The sequence below is a fragment of the Microcaecilia unicolor genome, chromosome 6 (assembly GCF_901765095.1).
Source record: "Microcaecilia unicolor chromosome 6, aMicUni1.1, whole genome shotgun sequence".
NCBI classification, from domain to species: Eukaryota; Metazoa; Chordata; class Amphibia; order Gymnophiona; family Siphonopidae; genus Microcaecilia; species Microcaecilia unicolor.
The window spans coordinates 209,340,570-209,355,223 of record NC_044036.1 but is presented as its reverse complement, the minus strand read 5'-3'; the positions used below and the strand labels follow the sequence as shown (position 1 = coordinate 209,355,223).

Sequence of the window (14,654 nt, the reverse complement as noted above, 5' to 3'; positions counted from 1 at the left end):
GCAGCGAATAAAGCATCTTTTAAAGCACCATTTTCTGTGTTGGAGTGTCCTTCGGCCAGCCTCTACTCCTTTGTTCTTGTACTGTACACGTAGAGGTTCTTCCTGTTTGTTGTGCCTGTTCCTTAACAATTTTTGCACCTTGGAAGTGTGCCATGAAATGAAAAAGATTGAAAATCTCTAATCTAAGGAAAGCTTTTTCAGTTAACTGAGCTATTGACCATACCTTTGTTTAACTTCTGTTGCTGCCTGACACACAGACTTCAGACTACCAAGATTCACTTGAAGGATACTGATGTCAGCAGCAGGGTGTAAGGACAACAGTGAGATGCGAGCAGCCTTAGCCCTTTGCATATTTCTGCAGGCCAGACACAGATGAATCTGGTCATCTTCTGTAAGCAGTCTCTCACACAGAGCCAAACCAATGCCACTGCAATATAACACAAAGTATTAGTACTATTTGCAAACACGAAAACAAAGACAAACGCACGTGTGCAGACTATAGATCATAGATCCCCAAATTTGTCATCAGAAGAACCACATGGGGTATTTCAATCACAGAGGTGGCCAGAAGCAAGTGGAGCATTTCTTTTTTTTTTAGTACTCTTTTTATTAATAACAAGCAGGGCAGTTCCATACAGTCAAAGAGTAAATCTTTTCAGAAATTTTAATTGTTGAGGAGGGTGGGAGGCAGAGAGTATGGTTACAAAAATGAGGTAGATAATGCTAACTCTTGCTCCCCTCCCCTTTACACCAGCATCTGACCCGTGTGGTGGGAGGTGGTTGAATGGCAGGGTGGACTGTATGTGTGGCACACTCTTCTACTGAAACCTTTTCATACTCTCCTTTCTCTCACCTCTTATATTACTATTTTGTCATTCCATTCTTACTTCCTCCCTTCCCTTACCACCCTTGTCTCCTCTTTCCCCTTTCGCTGTTCTCAAAGCAAGGTACACACACACACACACACACACACACACACACGCACACACACACACACACACACACACACACCCTAATTGGACCAATAGGAGGCCGAGGGAGGCGGGATCCAGCCCCCATCTAAATGCCGGCACGCGTGCTCACCGTCTCACTTTTGGCGACGAGTTGTGGTGGCCTTGTGGAGACTGGAGAGACGATGGTCCATCAATCATCCCCAGACTGTGAGACTGTGCTGCCACCACATGCAAGGATGGAGGTTAAATTGGGAATAGGAGATGGTGTGAGGGAAGAGAGCCGCCACGTTGTTTTTTTATTCTTGGGTAACATTTTTAGTTGATCTCGCTTATATTTTCAAACATGCCAGCTTGTACAGCATATGGATGTAGAGGAAGTATTAATTTCATCAGTTAGCGTAGTAATTCGTTCTAAATCCCATTTGAAAGGGCTAGTTATAGGGACTCCCTGTATCCGTGAAGATGTTTTCACCTAAAGGGCCACCAAAACAGACATCATGTTATGAGAATCAGGTACTGCTTAACAATCAGTCTTACTATTTATAAGTCCACCTCCCTTATTAACCTTGATGATTCTCCAAAATGTAGCCCACCTCTCTATCGTTTTGATTTTAAACCCAAAAGTGAATCCTAAGGGTGGTTGCACAATTATGTATAAACTGTGTTGTTTCTGACTTTACTTGTTGAGGACTACTAAGTGCTTACACAAATTAATGTTAAAGTCTACTTTTTATGAAAAACAAAAATGAAGATAGTTTGAAAATATTAATAATAATATTATGATAATTATGCTGGTGATGATCATGATGCTGCGTTACAATGATTACAATATCAATATTCATATCAACCTTATTAATACTGGCTATTTTGTTGGCTACTTTTGGCCACAAATTTGGCTAGAAAATTTTTATCAACAATAACTTCAGTATCTGCTGCTTTAAAATGACAACCAAAATTGTTAGCAATATTGTTAGTAAACAGGAAAAAAGGTCTCAAAGAGCTCACAGATCTTAATTATATATATTCAACCTGTACGAGCTTAACCGGATCAATTGATCCTATCTTCATTATTGGCCAAAAACCTTTAATGATATAATGCTTTCCTGTTATAAGACTAACTCGAACAATTCTTTATCAAATAGTTCACAATTTGGAATCCTCATGCAGTATTGTTATATTAGGTACAAACACTTATCTTTCAGGGTTGTGCCAAGACACCGCGTTGCTCACTGTAATCTCTCTCTAAAATCCAGTGCACATATGAGTTTATCTTGTTGGGCAGACTGGATGGACCGTGTAGGTCTTTTTCTGCCGTCATCTACTATGTTATGTTACTATGTTATTAGTACAAATGTGAAAATGCGCACTGTAGCTATTTTTCCAGAGGTACGAAAAAAAGACCCTTTGGCATACAAATTTGTATGGCAGCACAATATTTATTTATATTATTATTTTTCTTATATACTGTCTGCAATCCTAAATACTATAGAAAACAGTGTACAATTCGTATACAGTAGATATTAAAGAGCATATCTGCCCGAAATACTGATCCCCACCCCTCCTTCCCCGACCCTTTTTCCCCTGGAGGATTATCAATTGTGGGTCTGTGTCCCCAGTCTAAAACGTTTTAAACACTACCTTCCCTGAAGCCTCTTCACCCTAGAGTCAGTACCCCTTTTTTCTGCAGAGCACTGTGTTGCTGACCGTTATTTCCGCGTACACATTCATGCACAAAAATGGGAATACTAACCCGCAAACATTTTGGAAGGTTAAAACTTTGAGCCCCATTGGAATACCCAACCTCGCGCTTCATTAGAGTCTGAACCACTTCCGCTTTTGTTTAAAGCATTAGTACAGGAGAGTTTCTCAAGTATCGCTTCCTGAATCGCAAGGACGCCTTCCCTAAATATTTCTTTTTTACTTGCTATTCTCGGGAACACATTATCCCCTTTCCATTTCTCTCACCTGTTGGCTCCAGTAACCAGCACGACTTTCTTCATCTTAGCCGCAAATGCATGTGGTGAAGAAGAAAAAAACAAAACAAATGTCACCGCCACGAGGGGGCCGGGTCTGTATGAATGCGCAAAGCACTTCATCCAATCAGAATCAAAGGTAGGTGAGGAGAGGATGGGCTGATGGGATGCGCTTGGAGCGCCAGCCAATCGGGTGGTAAATACGGGTGGCAGCCAGGGACAGAAGAGTTATGGGTTAGATGAAAGCGTTAGTTCGCCTAGACTAGTGCAGTAGTGCTAGACCAGTCTAGAGGATGTAAGCAAAGTGTTCTGGGGAGCATGTCGGTTGTTAAAACTGTAGGAGTATGCCCGATGCCTCACGGAGGATAGCCAGCTTTCCCTAATCTTTTCTTGTACTGAGGCAATATAAAATGAGGCAATATGTACTGAGGCAATATGAAATGTTCATGCTAGTGTCTGTTTACAGCTCAACAACGTATGGACGAGAAATAAAATAATAGGTGCTTCTCTGTGTCTTATAGCAGCCAATCTCCGTAGTTGCTAATGTCATTTTTATAGGGCGTGGAGGAGTGGCCTAGTGGTTAGGGTGGTGGACTTTGGTCCTGGGGAAGTGAGTTTAATTCCCACTTTAGGCACAGGCAGCTCCTTGTGACTCTGGGCAAGTCACTTAACTCTCCATTGCCACATTGAGCCTGCCATGAGTGGGAAAGCACTGGGTACAAATGTAACATAAATAAATAAACAGAGCTGCCAAATTACTCTTCCAGCATTAGTCGTGGTTTTAATCTCATGATATTCCCAACCTTGCACTGTGGGATTAGTAGTAGTCCCTGATTTTACCCACGGAAACCAGTGGCTTTATGCCCCATAATGCAACAGCATGGGGTTGTGGGAAATCCAGGACTGGCTTAAAATATCTCCTACAACTGACTAACAGGGGCAGACTGACAGTGATCTGGGCCCCGTGGCAGAAAGGGCCATCAGGCCCCCACCACTGCCCCCCTTTGTTTTCAGCACCCCCCCCCCCCCCCCCCCTGCAAACTACAGCCTCCTGGGCCTACCTTGAAGAGCCCTGGTGTTCTAGTGGCCTCACTCTTTCCTGTCTGCCGCTGCTGCTCAACCTGGTGCCACCACTTCTTAATGGCTGCTGAGACTTCTGGTGGCAGTCTCGGTAGCCATTTTGAAGACATGGTGGTGCCGGATAAAGCAACACAGCGAGCATGAAAGGGTGGGGTTCTGTCCTGCCACTGAAGAGGCCACTAGACCACCAGGGCCCTTCAAAGTAGGCCTGGGGATGGCCCGGGTGGGGCAGGGGGGGAAGGCACTGGGCCCCCCTTGGATACTGCCTGGTTACCCATATGGTTAGTTCGTCCCTGCTGAGTAACTTGGCTGCTCTGTCTAAATGTGACCTGTACCCAGTAACTTTTTTCTAGGAAGAAAGGTACCCTCACTCATACAGAGCTGACATTTGGGGGCGGAGTGACTCCATTGCTCCCACCCCCACATTAACCACACACCCTTGTTACATGGAACATAGAAAAGGGCTATATAGTACACAAAATGAAAACTTTGCAAATGCTGGATATACTAAGCAAAAATTGTTGCAGTTAAATCATATAGCCTGGAAAATGGATGTCTGATCCTTTACATTGGATCATCAAGATGTTAAATGTAAACACATTCAACATCCACAAAAGCCTTTCTCGCACAGCAGTGGGTGCATAGCAAACTAGGGGGTCCTTTTACTAAGGTGCGCTGAAAAATGGTCTGCGGTAGTGTAGGCATGGGTTTTGGGTGAGCGCAGATCCATTTTTCAGTGCGCCTGTAAAAAAGCCCTTTTTAAAATTTTTGCTGAAAATGGACTTGTGGCAAAATAAAAATTGGCGCTCGTCCATTTTGGGTCTGAGACCTTACCACCAGCAATTGACTTAGCAGTAAGGTCTCACGCGGTAACCGGACAGTAATGACCTATACGTGTCAAATGCCACTTGACGCACGTAGCGGACACGTGTCAGAAAATAAAAATTATTTTTCGGATGCGTGTAGCAGATTATGTGCCAAAAATGAAATTACCGCAAGAGCCACGCGGTAGCTGGGCAGTAACTCCAAATTGGTGCGCATTGGGCTCGCATAGGCATCTACGCAGCTTAGTAAAAGGGCCCCTAAGACATTTCCCCTAGAACTCGCCATACAAAATAAATACCTGATTCTGGAGTCATTTCACTAACAGCAACATAAGCCCTCTCCAGAATCAGGCATCTTGTGAAACAGAGCAAGCAGACCAGGGGGAATCAACAACACAAACTAGAGAATAATACTGGGACAAAGTTTGTCCCCACCCCATCCCTTTGAGCTCTGTCCCCATCCCCTTGGGCTCTGTGCTTCTGCACAACCTTAGAGAGTTGTTTACTAAAGCTTAGCTTGAGTTATCTGCAGCAAGGTCCATATTATTCCTATGGCCCTGCTGCAGATAACTCAAGCTAAGCTTTAGTAAACAACCCCCTTAAACGCTTATGATTTTATTTTTAAACCTTTATATTTTTTTTAAAAAGGAGCGATATTCTGTACAACTGTTGTTTATAAATCACAAATAAGAAACAAGAATAGCAAAGAGCAACTGAATAACCCCCCTCCCCTGCCACACCCACCCCCCCAATCCCAAAAATAGCTGACTTCTGCTACACCAAGGAACCATAATCCACTCAGGGACAAAATACAACCTGCTCTGTATGCCCTAGTGGGGAGAAATAAGACCTATGAAGCACTGTTATGTTTTTTTAATCTGTGAATGAATAATAAGTCATCAGCAATCTCAGGATTCAGTCTAGCTCGCCTGTCTTCCACAATCCTTCCCACAATAGAACAATTTTATTTTATTTATTAATTTCCAGCAATTTGATATACCACAAAGGCCTTAATATAGGCATAAAAGCGGTTTACACTTAAAAACTAAAAGGTGGAGAAGACAAAGGCAGAAAAAAAGAGAGGAACAGATGAAAGACTGTGCAGGGGAGCAGTGCCGTAGCGAGGGCTAATGACCCCTGGGTGCAGCACGGCGCGCCCTCCCCCCTGTGGCGCACCCCCCCTCCGGAGTGAACCCCCCCCCGGACCGCATTCTTACCTGCGGGAGGGCCGATCCGCCCCGAGTGCACGTCACTCGGAGCTGCGTCGGCCCCGCTGGTTCCCTGCTCTCTCTCAGAGGGAGCAGGGAACCAGCGGGGCCGGCACCCCCCCCCGAGGCGGACCGCCCCTCCCGCCCCCCCCTTCCTACGCCACTGCAGGGGAGAGAACAAGAAGGGGACTGGGAGGTGAGAGGTATAACTAAAGTTGAGAGAGAAATAGAGATATAATGGGGGAGAGGAAATGTCCTCTCAGAAGAAGTGCTGGTAGCAGGAATGTATAGGAGCCCCCGTTCAAGCTTTTCTAGTTTTGGCCTGCACTTTTGCTTGTTTTTCCAAAAAATCAAAACATCATCGTCTGCCCTAGAGAATGACAGGGGGATGGGGACAAACTTTGTCCCTGTCCCCATGGGCTCTGTCCAGGGTTTTTTTTGAGGGGGTATTTGGGGGTACTGAGTACCGGCACCTTTTCCACTGTCTGCTAAACTTGACCCATGGTTCTCATATTTTAAGGAAAGAGCTCAGGTTCTACATACAAAGTCATAGATTCTATGACTGGTTGCAGGGGTCCTGGCTATTGTGGGGTGGGTCCCTCAGTGATCACTCCACCCCTTCTAGGGTGGCCTGGCATTTGAGTACCGGTACCTTTTTTGCTAGACAAAATGCACTGGCTCTGTCCCACCTATCCCCACAATCTCTGTCCTCGCCCCATTCCCGTGAGCTCTGTCCCTGTCCCACAGTTAACCGCATGGCCCCATTCCCATGTCATTATCTGAAGTGATAAAAGTGCCGAGGGCCACAGATGGAACAACAGAAGAGGCCAAATCTTGGAGGAAGCAAATTTTATTGAAGACTTGACATGGCCTGTGTTTCAGTCTGCACATATCAAAACATTTGTATCAGAATATTTAAAAACTGGTAATAAAAACAGATATAACAAAATTAAAACAAACACATGCTAGATACAGAGGCATGTATGATCAGTCTCCAGCCTGTTTAGCTAGTTCTTTGAATTAACCCCTGTATTTACTAAGTCATGCTGCCATGCGCTAAGGCCGATACAGTCCATTCACTTTGAATGGACCGTGTTGATATTGCCGCGTGGCTTGGTAAACATGGGCGTAAAAGTCTTTAAATTAGCATCAAAATAAAAATATAAAAGTAAATTAATACGTTATCCAGTGAGGCCATACCTATACAATAACTCTTAGCTTCAGAATAATGTTCTCAACATATTTATTTATTTGTTACATTTGTATCCCACATTTTCCTCCCTTTTTTGCAGGCTCAGTGTGGCTTACATAATACCATTAGGCGATCGCCAATTCTGGTATGAACAAAATACAGAGTGAAGTTGTAGTAGGGTAAAGTTCATGTGTGACAAAAACATGTGGGGATCGTAAAGAGGGGGAAGGGTTTAGTTATTTCCAGTATGGTTTTGGTTTCGTTGTGTTGCAGGGTTCAAGCATTTAGGTTGGATCATTAGGGTATGCCTTTATGAACAGGTTAGCTTTTAGTGCTTTCCGGAAGTTTAAGTGGTCATAAGTTGCTTTCACGGCACTTGGTAATGCGTTCCATAGTTGCGTGCTTATATAGGAGAAGCTGGATGCATAGGTTGTTTTATATTTTAGACCTTTGCAACTTGGGTAGTGGAGATTTAGGTAAGTTCGTGATGATCTTGTAGTGTTTCTAGTTGGTAGGTCTATGAGTTCAGTCATGTATCCCGGCGCTTCACCGTAGATAATTTTGTGTACCAGGGTGCAGATTTTGAACGCAATACGTTTTTTGATTGGGAGCCAATGCACTTTTTCTCGTAGGGGTTTGGCGCTGTCGAATCTCGTTTTGCCAAATATGAGCCTGGCTGCTGTGTTTTGAGCAGTTTGGAGTTTCTTTATGATTTGTTCTTTGCATCCTGCATAGATTCCGTTGCAATAGTCTAGATGGCTCAGTACCGTGGATTGTACCAGGTTGCGGAATACTTCCCTCTGGAAAAAAGGTTTCACACGTTTGAGTTTCCACAGTGAGTGGAACATTTTCTTTGTTGTAGATTTTGCTTGGTTTTCTAGCGTGAGCTTATGGTCAATTGTAACTCTAAGAATTTTCAGGCTTTCTGAGATGGGGAGGGAGTAGTCAGCTGTGTTTACGTTGGTGGGCTTGTTCGTGTTGTATTGAGATGAGAGAATGAGACAGTGTGTTTTTTCTGAGTTGAGTTTGAGTTGAAATGCATTCGCCCATGAGTTCATGATGTTCAAGTTAAGTTTGATTTTATTGGTGATTTCTGATATGTCGTGTTTGTAAGGGATGTATAGTGTGACATTGTCTGCATAAATGAAAGGGTTAAGGCCAAGATTGGAAAGGGACTTGGCTAGTGGGGTCATCATTAGGTTGAAAAGAGTTGGTGATAGTGGTAATCCTTGAGATACTGCACAGTCTGCTTTCCATGGTGATATGTTCGAATTTGATTTTACCTGGTATGTTCTGGTGGTTAGGAAGCCTTTAATCCAGTTAAGTACACTTCCGCCGATCCCGAAGTATTCAAGGATGTTTAGTAATATTTTATGGTTAACCATGTCAAACGCACCAGACATGTCGAATTGTAGGAGAAGTACGCTTTTGCCTTTCGCAATTTCTTGCTTAAATTTGGCTAGTAGGGTAATTAGAACTGTTTCTGTGCTGTGGATGGAGCGGAATCCTGATTGTGATTTATGTAGAATTGAGAATTTATTTATGTATTCTGTGAGTTGTTTGGTTACCAAGCTTTCCATCAGTTTGACTGCCAGTGGGATAGATGCTACTGGGCGGTAATTGGTGATGCCGTTTGTTTTTTTTTTGTTGTCTTTTGGTATTGGGGTGAGTAGGATATTGCCGTTGTCCTTTGGGAAGAGACCATATCGAAGCATGTAGTTTAGGTGGGATGTAAGGTCTGCTATGAAGCGGTGAGGTGTGGATTTTATTAGGTAACTGGGGCAGGCATCCAGTTTACAGTGGGTCTTGGAGAATCTATTAATCACTTGGGTGACTGTTTCTTTGGTGAGGAGAGCGAAGCTTGTCCAGGTTCTGTCCGCCTGGTATTCTCCTGGGATTGGGTCCATGCGTTCGATGAAGTTTTCAATGTCGGTGTTGTTCTGAGGTAGCGTATTGCGTAGGTTTACAATTTTTTCATTTAAGCATTTGGCAAGTTTGTCCGTATTGGTTGCGGTGACCGGGGTTGTGTCTATTAGTTTGTTCATGAGTTTCACAACAAATGTCTCAAACTAAAGTGCTCCTGATGACAATATTGAACAATTCTTCCCAAGGGAAATTTTCCATAGCATAATTCAAACAATGGTACTTTCACATGTTGACTATTGTAACACCGTATTTGCAGGATGCAAAGAACAGATCTTAAGGAAACTCCAGACCACGCAGAACACAGCAACTAGACTCATTTTCGGAAAGACAAGATTTGAAAGTGCTAAACCCCTATGCGAAATACTGCACTGGCTACCAATCAAGGAACGAATAGCCTTCAAAATTTGCACTCTGGTCACAAAATAATCCATGGTCTGGCCCCAACCTACATGACCGAATTTATCAACTTACCAACTAGAAATATCATTGAATCATCAAGGACGTTTCTAAACCTGCATTACCCAAACTGTAAAAGACTAAAATACAAATCAACATATGCATCCAGCTTTTCCTACATTTGCACCCAGCTCTGGGACGCTTTACCTAGAAACATTAGAACTGCGAACACCCATCAAAAAATTTCAAAAAGACCTCAAGACTCACCTCTTCCGGAAAGCCTACCCAACAGACCTGAACTAATTCATGAACAATGCATCACATCTTTCGATCTAAGAAATGAACAATACCTCTTCCACATAATCCTATTACTTCAAACTGTACGAATTTTACCACTCCAGTTATAATTAAGTGTACTTCTACCCTTATCCTACTCTGTATTGCTCACTAGAAGCTGTAGTCCCATCCCCGGAGACTTATCAGCCTCATTGGGATTACTTCTCTCTATATGCTACTATATATTCGTTCCAGAGTTGTATTCTCTTTCCGGAACCTTATCAGCTTCCTTGCACCTACTGTTACTCTATTTTCCACTCTGTATATATTCCCGGAGTTGGTACTCTCCTCTCCGGAACCTGTAAGCCACATTGAGCCTACTGCTATGTGGGAAAATGTGGGATACAAATGTAATAAATGTAATAAATAAATATCCATAATTGCAGCAAAATACACAATACATTTCAACAGTGAAAGTCCAAAAAGTATGAAAACCCTGGAGGACTGCCAAAATCTGATGTTCCTGGAGCAGTTTCTTCAGCATTGTTGTCCAGAGTAGAGAATGACACGGGGACAAAGTTTGTCCCCATCCCTGCCCCATCCCTGTGGTTTCTGTCTCCATCCCTGCCCCATCTCTGCAGGTTCTGTCCCCGTCCCCATTGGCTCTGTGCTCATCTGCAGAAGCCTAGACCAATTATGATTTTATATTTAAATCTTTTTATTAAAGTATAAAAAGGAACAATATGCTGTGCAACTATTGTGTATAAATTACAAACAGAACACAATAATAACAGTGAGCAGCTATAATAACCCTCCTCACCACCACCCTCTACCCTTCCAAACCCAACAATAGCTGATTTCTACTACCCCAAGGAATCCTAATCCACCTTGTAAAAATATCCAGGGGTACAAAATACAACCCGTTCTGTATGCCCTAGAGGGGAGAAAAATGCCCTATGAAGCACTGTTATGATTTTTTAATCTGTGGATGAATAAGAAGTCATCAACAATCTCAGGATTCAGTCTAACTCTCCTGTCTTCCACAGTCCTTCCTTCAATAGAACATGTTTTAGAAGATGTGCTGGTAGCAGGATGTACAGGATCCCCATGCAAAGTTTGATAGTTGTGGCCAGCAAGTTTGCTTGTTTTTCCAAAAAATCAAAATATCGTTGTCTGCATCACTCAAATGTAAATAACAGTCCAGTTCATTAATAGGCTTCAAAGTAGAAAATGACACAGGGGCAAAGTTTGTCCCTGCCCCCTTGGGCTCTGTCCCCATCCCAGCCCTGTCCCCAGTTAGAGCATTCTTGTTATGGTAGATTATATAGGGTTTGTAAGCTTTCAAATGAATTCAGAGAACCATTGGAAGAGATTTGAGATAGTGACCACAATCCTGCTTGTTTCCATGTATGTCAATTGAGGAAGGATGAGTGGGATTTTGGAAAGTAGTGTTATACCAGAGTGAAATTTCATTTGGGTAGGTGTCTTCCCATCCTAGATGAAGGAGATCTTTTAGTGTTTTGATGGAGGATTTGATGATAAAGGAGGAGGGAAATGTGAGAACTTGTTTATTGACAAGAGGAGTGGGAGGCAAAAAAGGTGGGCTAATTTTTTTCTCAAATAAGAGCCATCTTGGTTGCTCAGAGGGAGGTGATATGTCAAACCACTTTACTGCTTGGGAAGCCTGAAAGGCTAGATGATATATTTTAAAATTTGGAAAGTTTATACCTCCATTAGCTTTTGAGAGTTTTATTTTATCTAGAGCTATTTTTGGAGTTTCATTTTTCCAAATGAATTATTAAGAAGACTGTCTTGACTTTTTTGAAAGCTGAAATTGACTGGAAGTATTTATACATTTGAATTTTATATATACAAAAACAAAAAAGGACTGATGAGGATTTTGAGTGTGGTGTACAAGTGTTGTGCCTCACACTTGAAGAACTGGTTTCACCCACTCCTCTGATGGTCCACAAAAATATTTATATGTAGTTCAAAGGAGCTCTTGTTTGAGATTATTGTTTGTGAGGTGAGTTACCTTATATACTCTCTTAGGACCATGTTTTGGATTCAATAGCTGATTTCACAGCACATTTTTTCTGGTGATTTTTTTTTTTTTTTTTGTTGTTCACTAGCAGTTAATTTCATGTAGTTGCAGACTGCTTTTGTCATGTGCTCTTAATGATCTGGTGCAAACCATGGGAAAAGTCACTTCCACCCACTGATGCTCCGGCAGGAGGGGGCAGCTGGCGGAGCCAATCAGCTGTCACGTAAAAAGTGCTCACGGAAAGGCTGAGAGTACTGCCGTGCTCCTCTTGCATCTATTTGCTGGGAAGCAGTGAGCTTTTGTTTATGGGCAGAGCTGCTTTGCTTACATCTGACAAGCACTACAAACGGCTTGCAAAATTCATGAAATTTAACTGGCTCTCGCAAGCAAGTGAGCGAGCGCCAACACACCACTGTATATATGGAACTGTATCAGAAAAGATATTGGGCAATCTAAATGGGTTTTATAATCTTTATCTGCTATTATTTTATGTTTCTATGAAAGATGGGGCTAGAATGAACCACAGGCAGCTTCCAGTATAAATAAACCATAAAAGAATTAGGTATAAAATTAGGATAGCCTTTTTGCTGTCTTGCCTTTATCTGATTAGCTATCCAGTTAGCAGTTTACTAACTGGATAACCTCTGGCTCTAATTGAGCTTTGCCCATGGACTGCCTCAGCACTGTTGGATAGTGCTGAGGTGCTTTCATTGACAATATTCGATTAGTACCCTTGAATATCCCTGTCACTGGAAATGATCTGGTTAGCAGTGTAGCGTGATGTGATGAATCTGTAGAATTATTGTGCTGGATACAGAAATATAAAAATGGCTTGCTAAACCTTTTGACTGAAACTTACTCTGAGAAAGCAGATCTGACCCACTCCTCTTCCCTTTTCATAAAGCAAGGTCAGACTGGACAAAAGAAATATTAAATTGTCAACCACCTCCTATCAGAAAAGCAGAGCTGATCCAAAGGAAGATTATTAAGAACTGATAAGGGACATAAGAATGCCAATAAGAAAGGAGACCTTGTTTTTATAAAATATTTAAACCAGTCCCCAGGTACAGGATGTGCCTGTCTTCAATTCTGTGCATATTGACAGTAATCAAAAGAATCTTGGTGTTACCAAAGACGGACCATATATTCTGAAATTCCTAGACAATGGCCCTCAGAATCTTGTCAAGTACCACTTTGAACACTTTGGGATATGTATCTGAGAACCTAGCTGCCATGACCATTTAAGCCAGTTCAAACTGATTTTTCCAACAAATTTCCATGCCTCCATCTCAAAATCCAGAAATTGTAATTAGATTATTACTCTACAGGTGACCTCAGTTCCTATACCCAACAAGAAGTTATAAGCAGACTTCACTTCCTCTGTCTTTCTCTCTGGACTCTCTTCACATGTACCCAATTTAATACCTTCTTTTTGTTCCACCCCTTCCGTTCTGCAAAAAGAAGACTTCCTCTGTCAGCAAACAGATCAACCTCAAGTTCCACTCTGGAAGCATAAAAGCCTCCCTCACCACTCTGACCAGCAACTGAGATAAGAAGAAATAACAACTGGATCAATATTTATCATAAGGTTCATTTCTTTTGCATAAGATCCTTAAACTGAGTGCTATAATCAGTGCATTGACTGTACAGATATGCACATTAACTTGCTCTGCACCTAAGAATAACAATCTAGTCCTTCCTTAAATTTCAGAGAGTAGAGAACAAGATGGCGACTTGAAGGGAAAGCAATGAAGCTGCTCCGGTCTTTACCTTTACTCTTTGGATATTTGATACAGTTTCCTTTTTCTTCATGCCTAAAAGGAGGGGTAGGCAATGTGTTGGCCCTGCTATACCTGCTGTACTGATGGTGGGACCTATGGATCGCTTTATTGCCTTAGGACTGTCTGTGGGACTTGAATCTTCATTATTGGAGGGAGCAGTGGGAGATGAGCCGCCCACCCACCTTGAAATGTAAACATCTCAAAGTCCCGAGATTCGGATGCTGCTGCTCATGCCAGCAGCCGAACTGAAACCTGAACAGGGAACTCTGCGTCTTGATGAGTCGGAAGTGCTTCCTGGTGCAGGAGCAGGTTCCAGCGATGGACCGCCGAGCATTTCCATGCAGATGGGCATGGTACAGCATGGAGTCAGCATTTTTGGTGAGACCATTGTGGCAAAAGAGAAACAGCTTTCTGAGGATTCCTTGACTGAAACTATTTCATTGAGTAAGTCAGTTCTACCTATTAGACCAACAACTATTACATTAGATACTATTTGGGAAGCCCTTTTGGGTTTGGAAACATCTTTCTCTCAAAAACTATTTTCAGTGGTTCAGCAAACTCGAATTCTCTCAGAAAAAGTTTCTGTGTTGGAAAATAAAATTTCAGTAGTGGAAAAAAAAATTGATACTAATGGCAATGATATCCAATCTGTTCAACAAACTCAAACAAATTTCATTAAAGTTAATTTGTTGCTCCAGTATAAGATTGAAAATTTAGAAAACCAGCAGAGGTCTAAAACTTTGCGTTTAATAATTTTTCCTAAACTGCCTTCAATTGTCCTTCTAGTAACCTTTAAAAAGTATTTATAAGAAATATTGAAGATTCCAGAGTAAGCTTATCCTCCTGTCTCTAAAATTTATTACTTATTGCCTTATAATAAGAAGATAATTGATCAACCTGTTGCTGAAGGAGTTGAAGTTTCTTTTGAGAGTTTAAACCTTATACAGACACTCGAAGATGAAACTTTGGGTTTAAAACCTACAACATTGATTGTGACTTTT

The 14,654-nt window shown here is 42.1% G+C and overlaps 1 protein-coding gene across 5 annotated transcripts in view; it reads right to left on the bottom strand.

The window, feature by feature from the left end:
• HSD17B7 (hydroxysteroid 17-beta dehydrogenase 7) overlaps positions 1-3,002 on the bottom strand; it is a 94,681-nt gene extending 91,679 nt beyond the window's left edge. For 2 of the 5 annotated variants that reach the window (XM_030207514.1, XM_030207516.1), the window contains exons 1-3: positions 2,919-2,958; positions 1,084-1,425; positions 224-427 (exon numbers count right to left, since the gene is read on the bottom strand). In XM_030207514.1, coding sequence (XP_030063374.1) covers positions 224-427; positions 1,084-1,151 — 272 coding nt within the window. In that variant the 5' untranslated portion in view covers positions 1,152-1,425; positions 2,919-2,958. Of the gene's footprint in view, positions 1-223; positions 428-1,083; positions 1,426-2,918 lie in introns of those variants that run through there. The other 3 variants (XM_030207517.1, XM_030207515.1, XM_030207518.1) reach the window with 3 other exon arrangements.
• Positions 3,003-14,654: the final 11,652 nt, after the last annotated feature.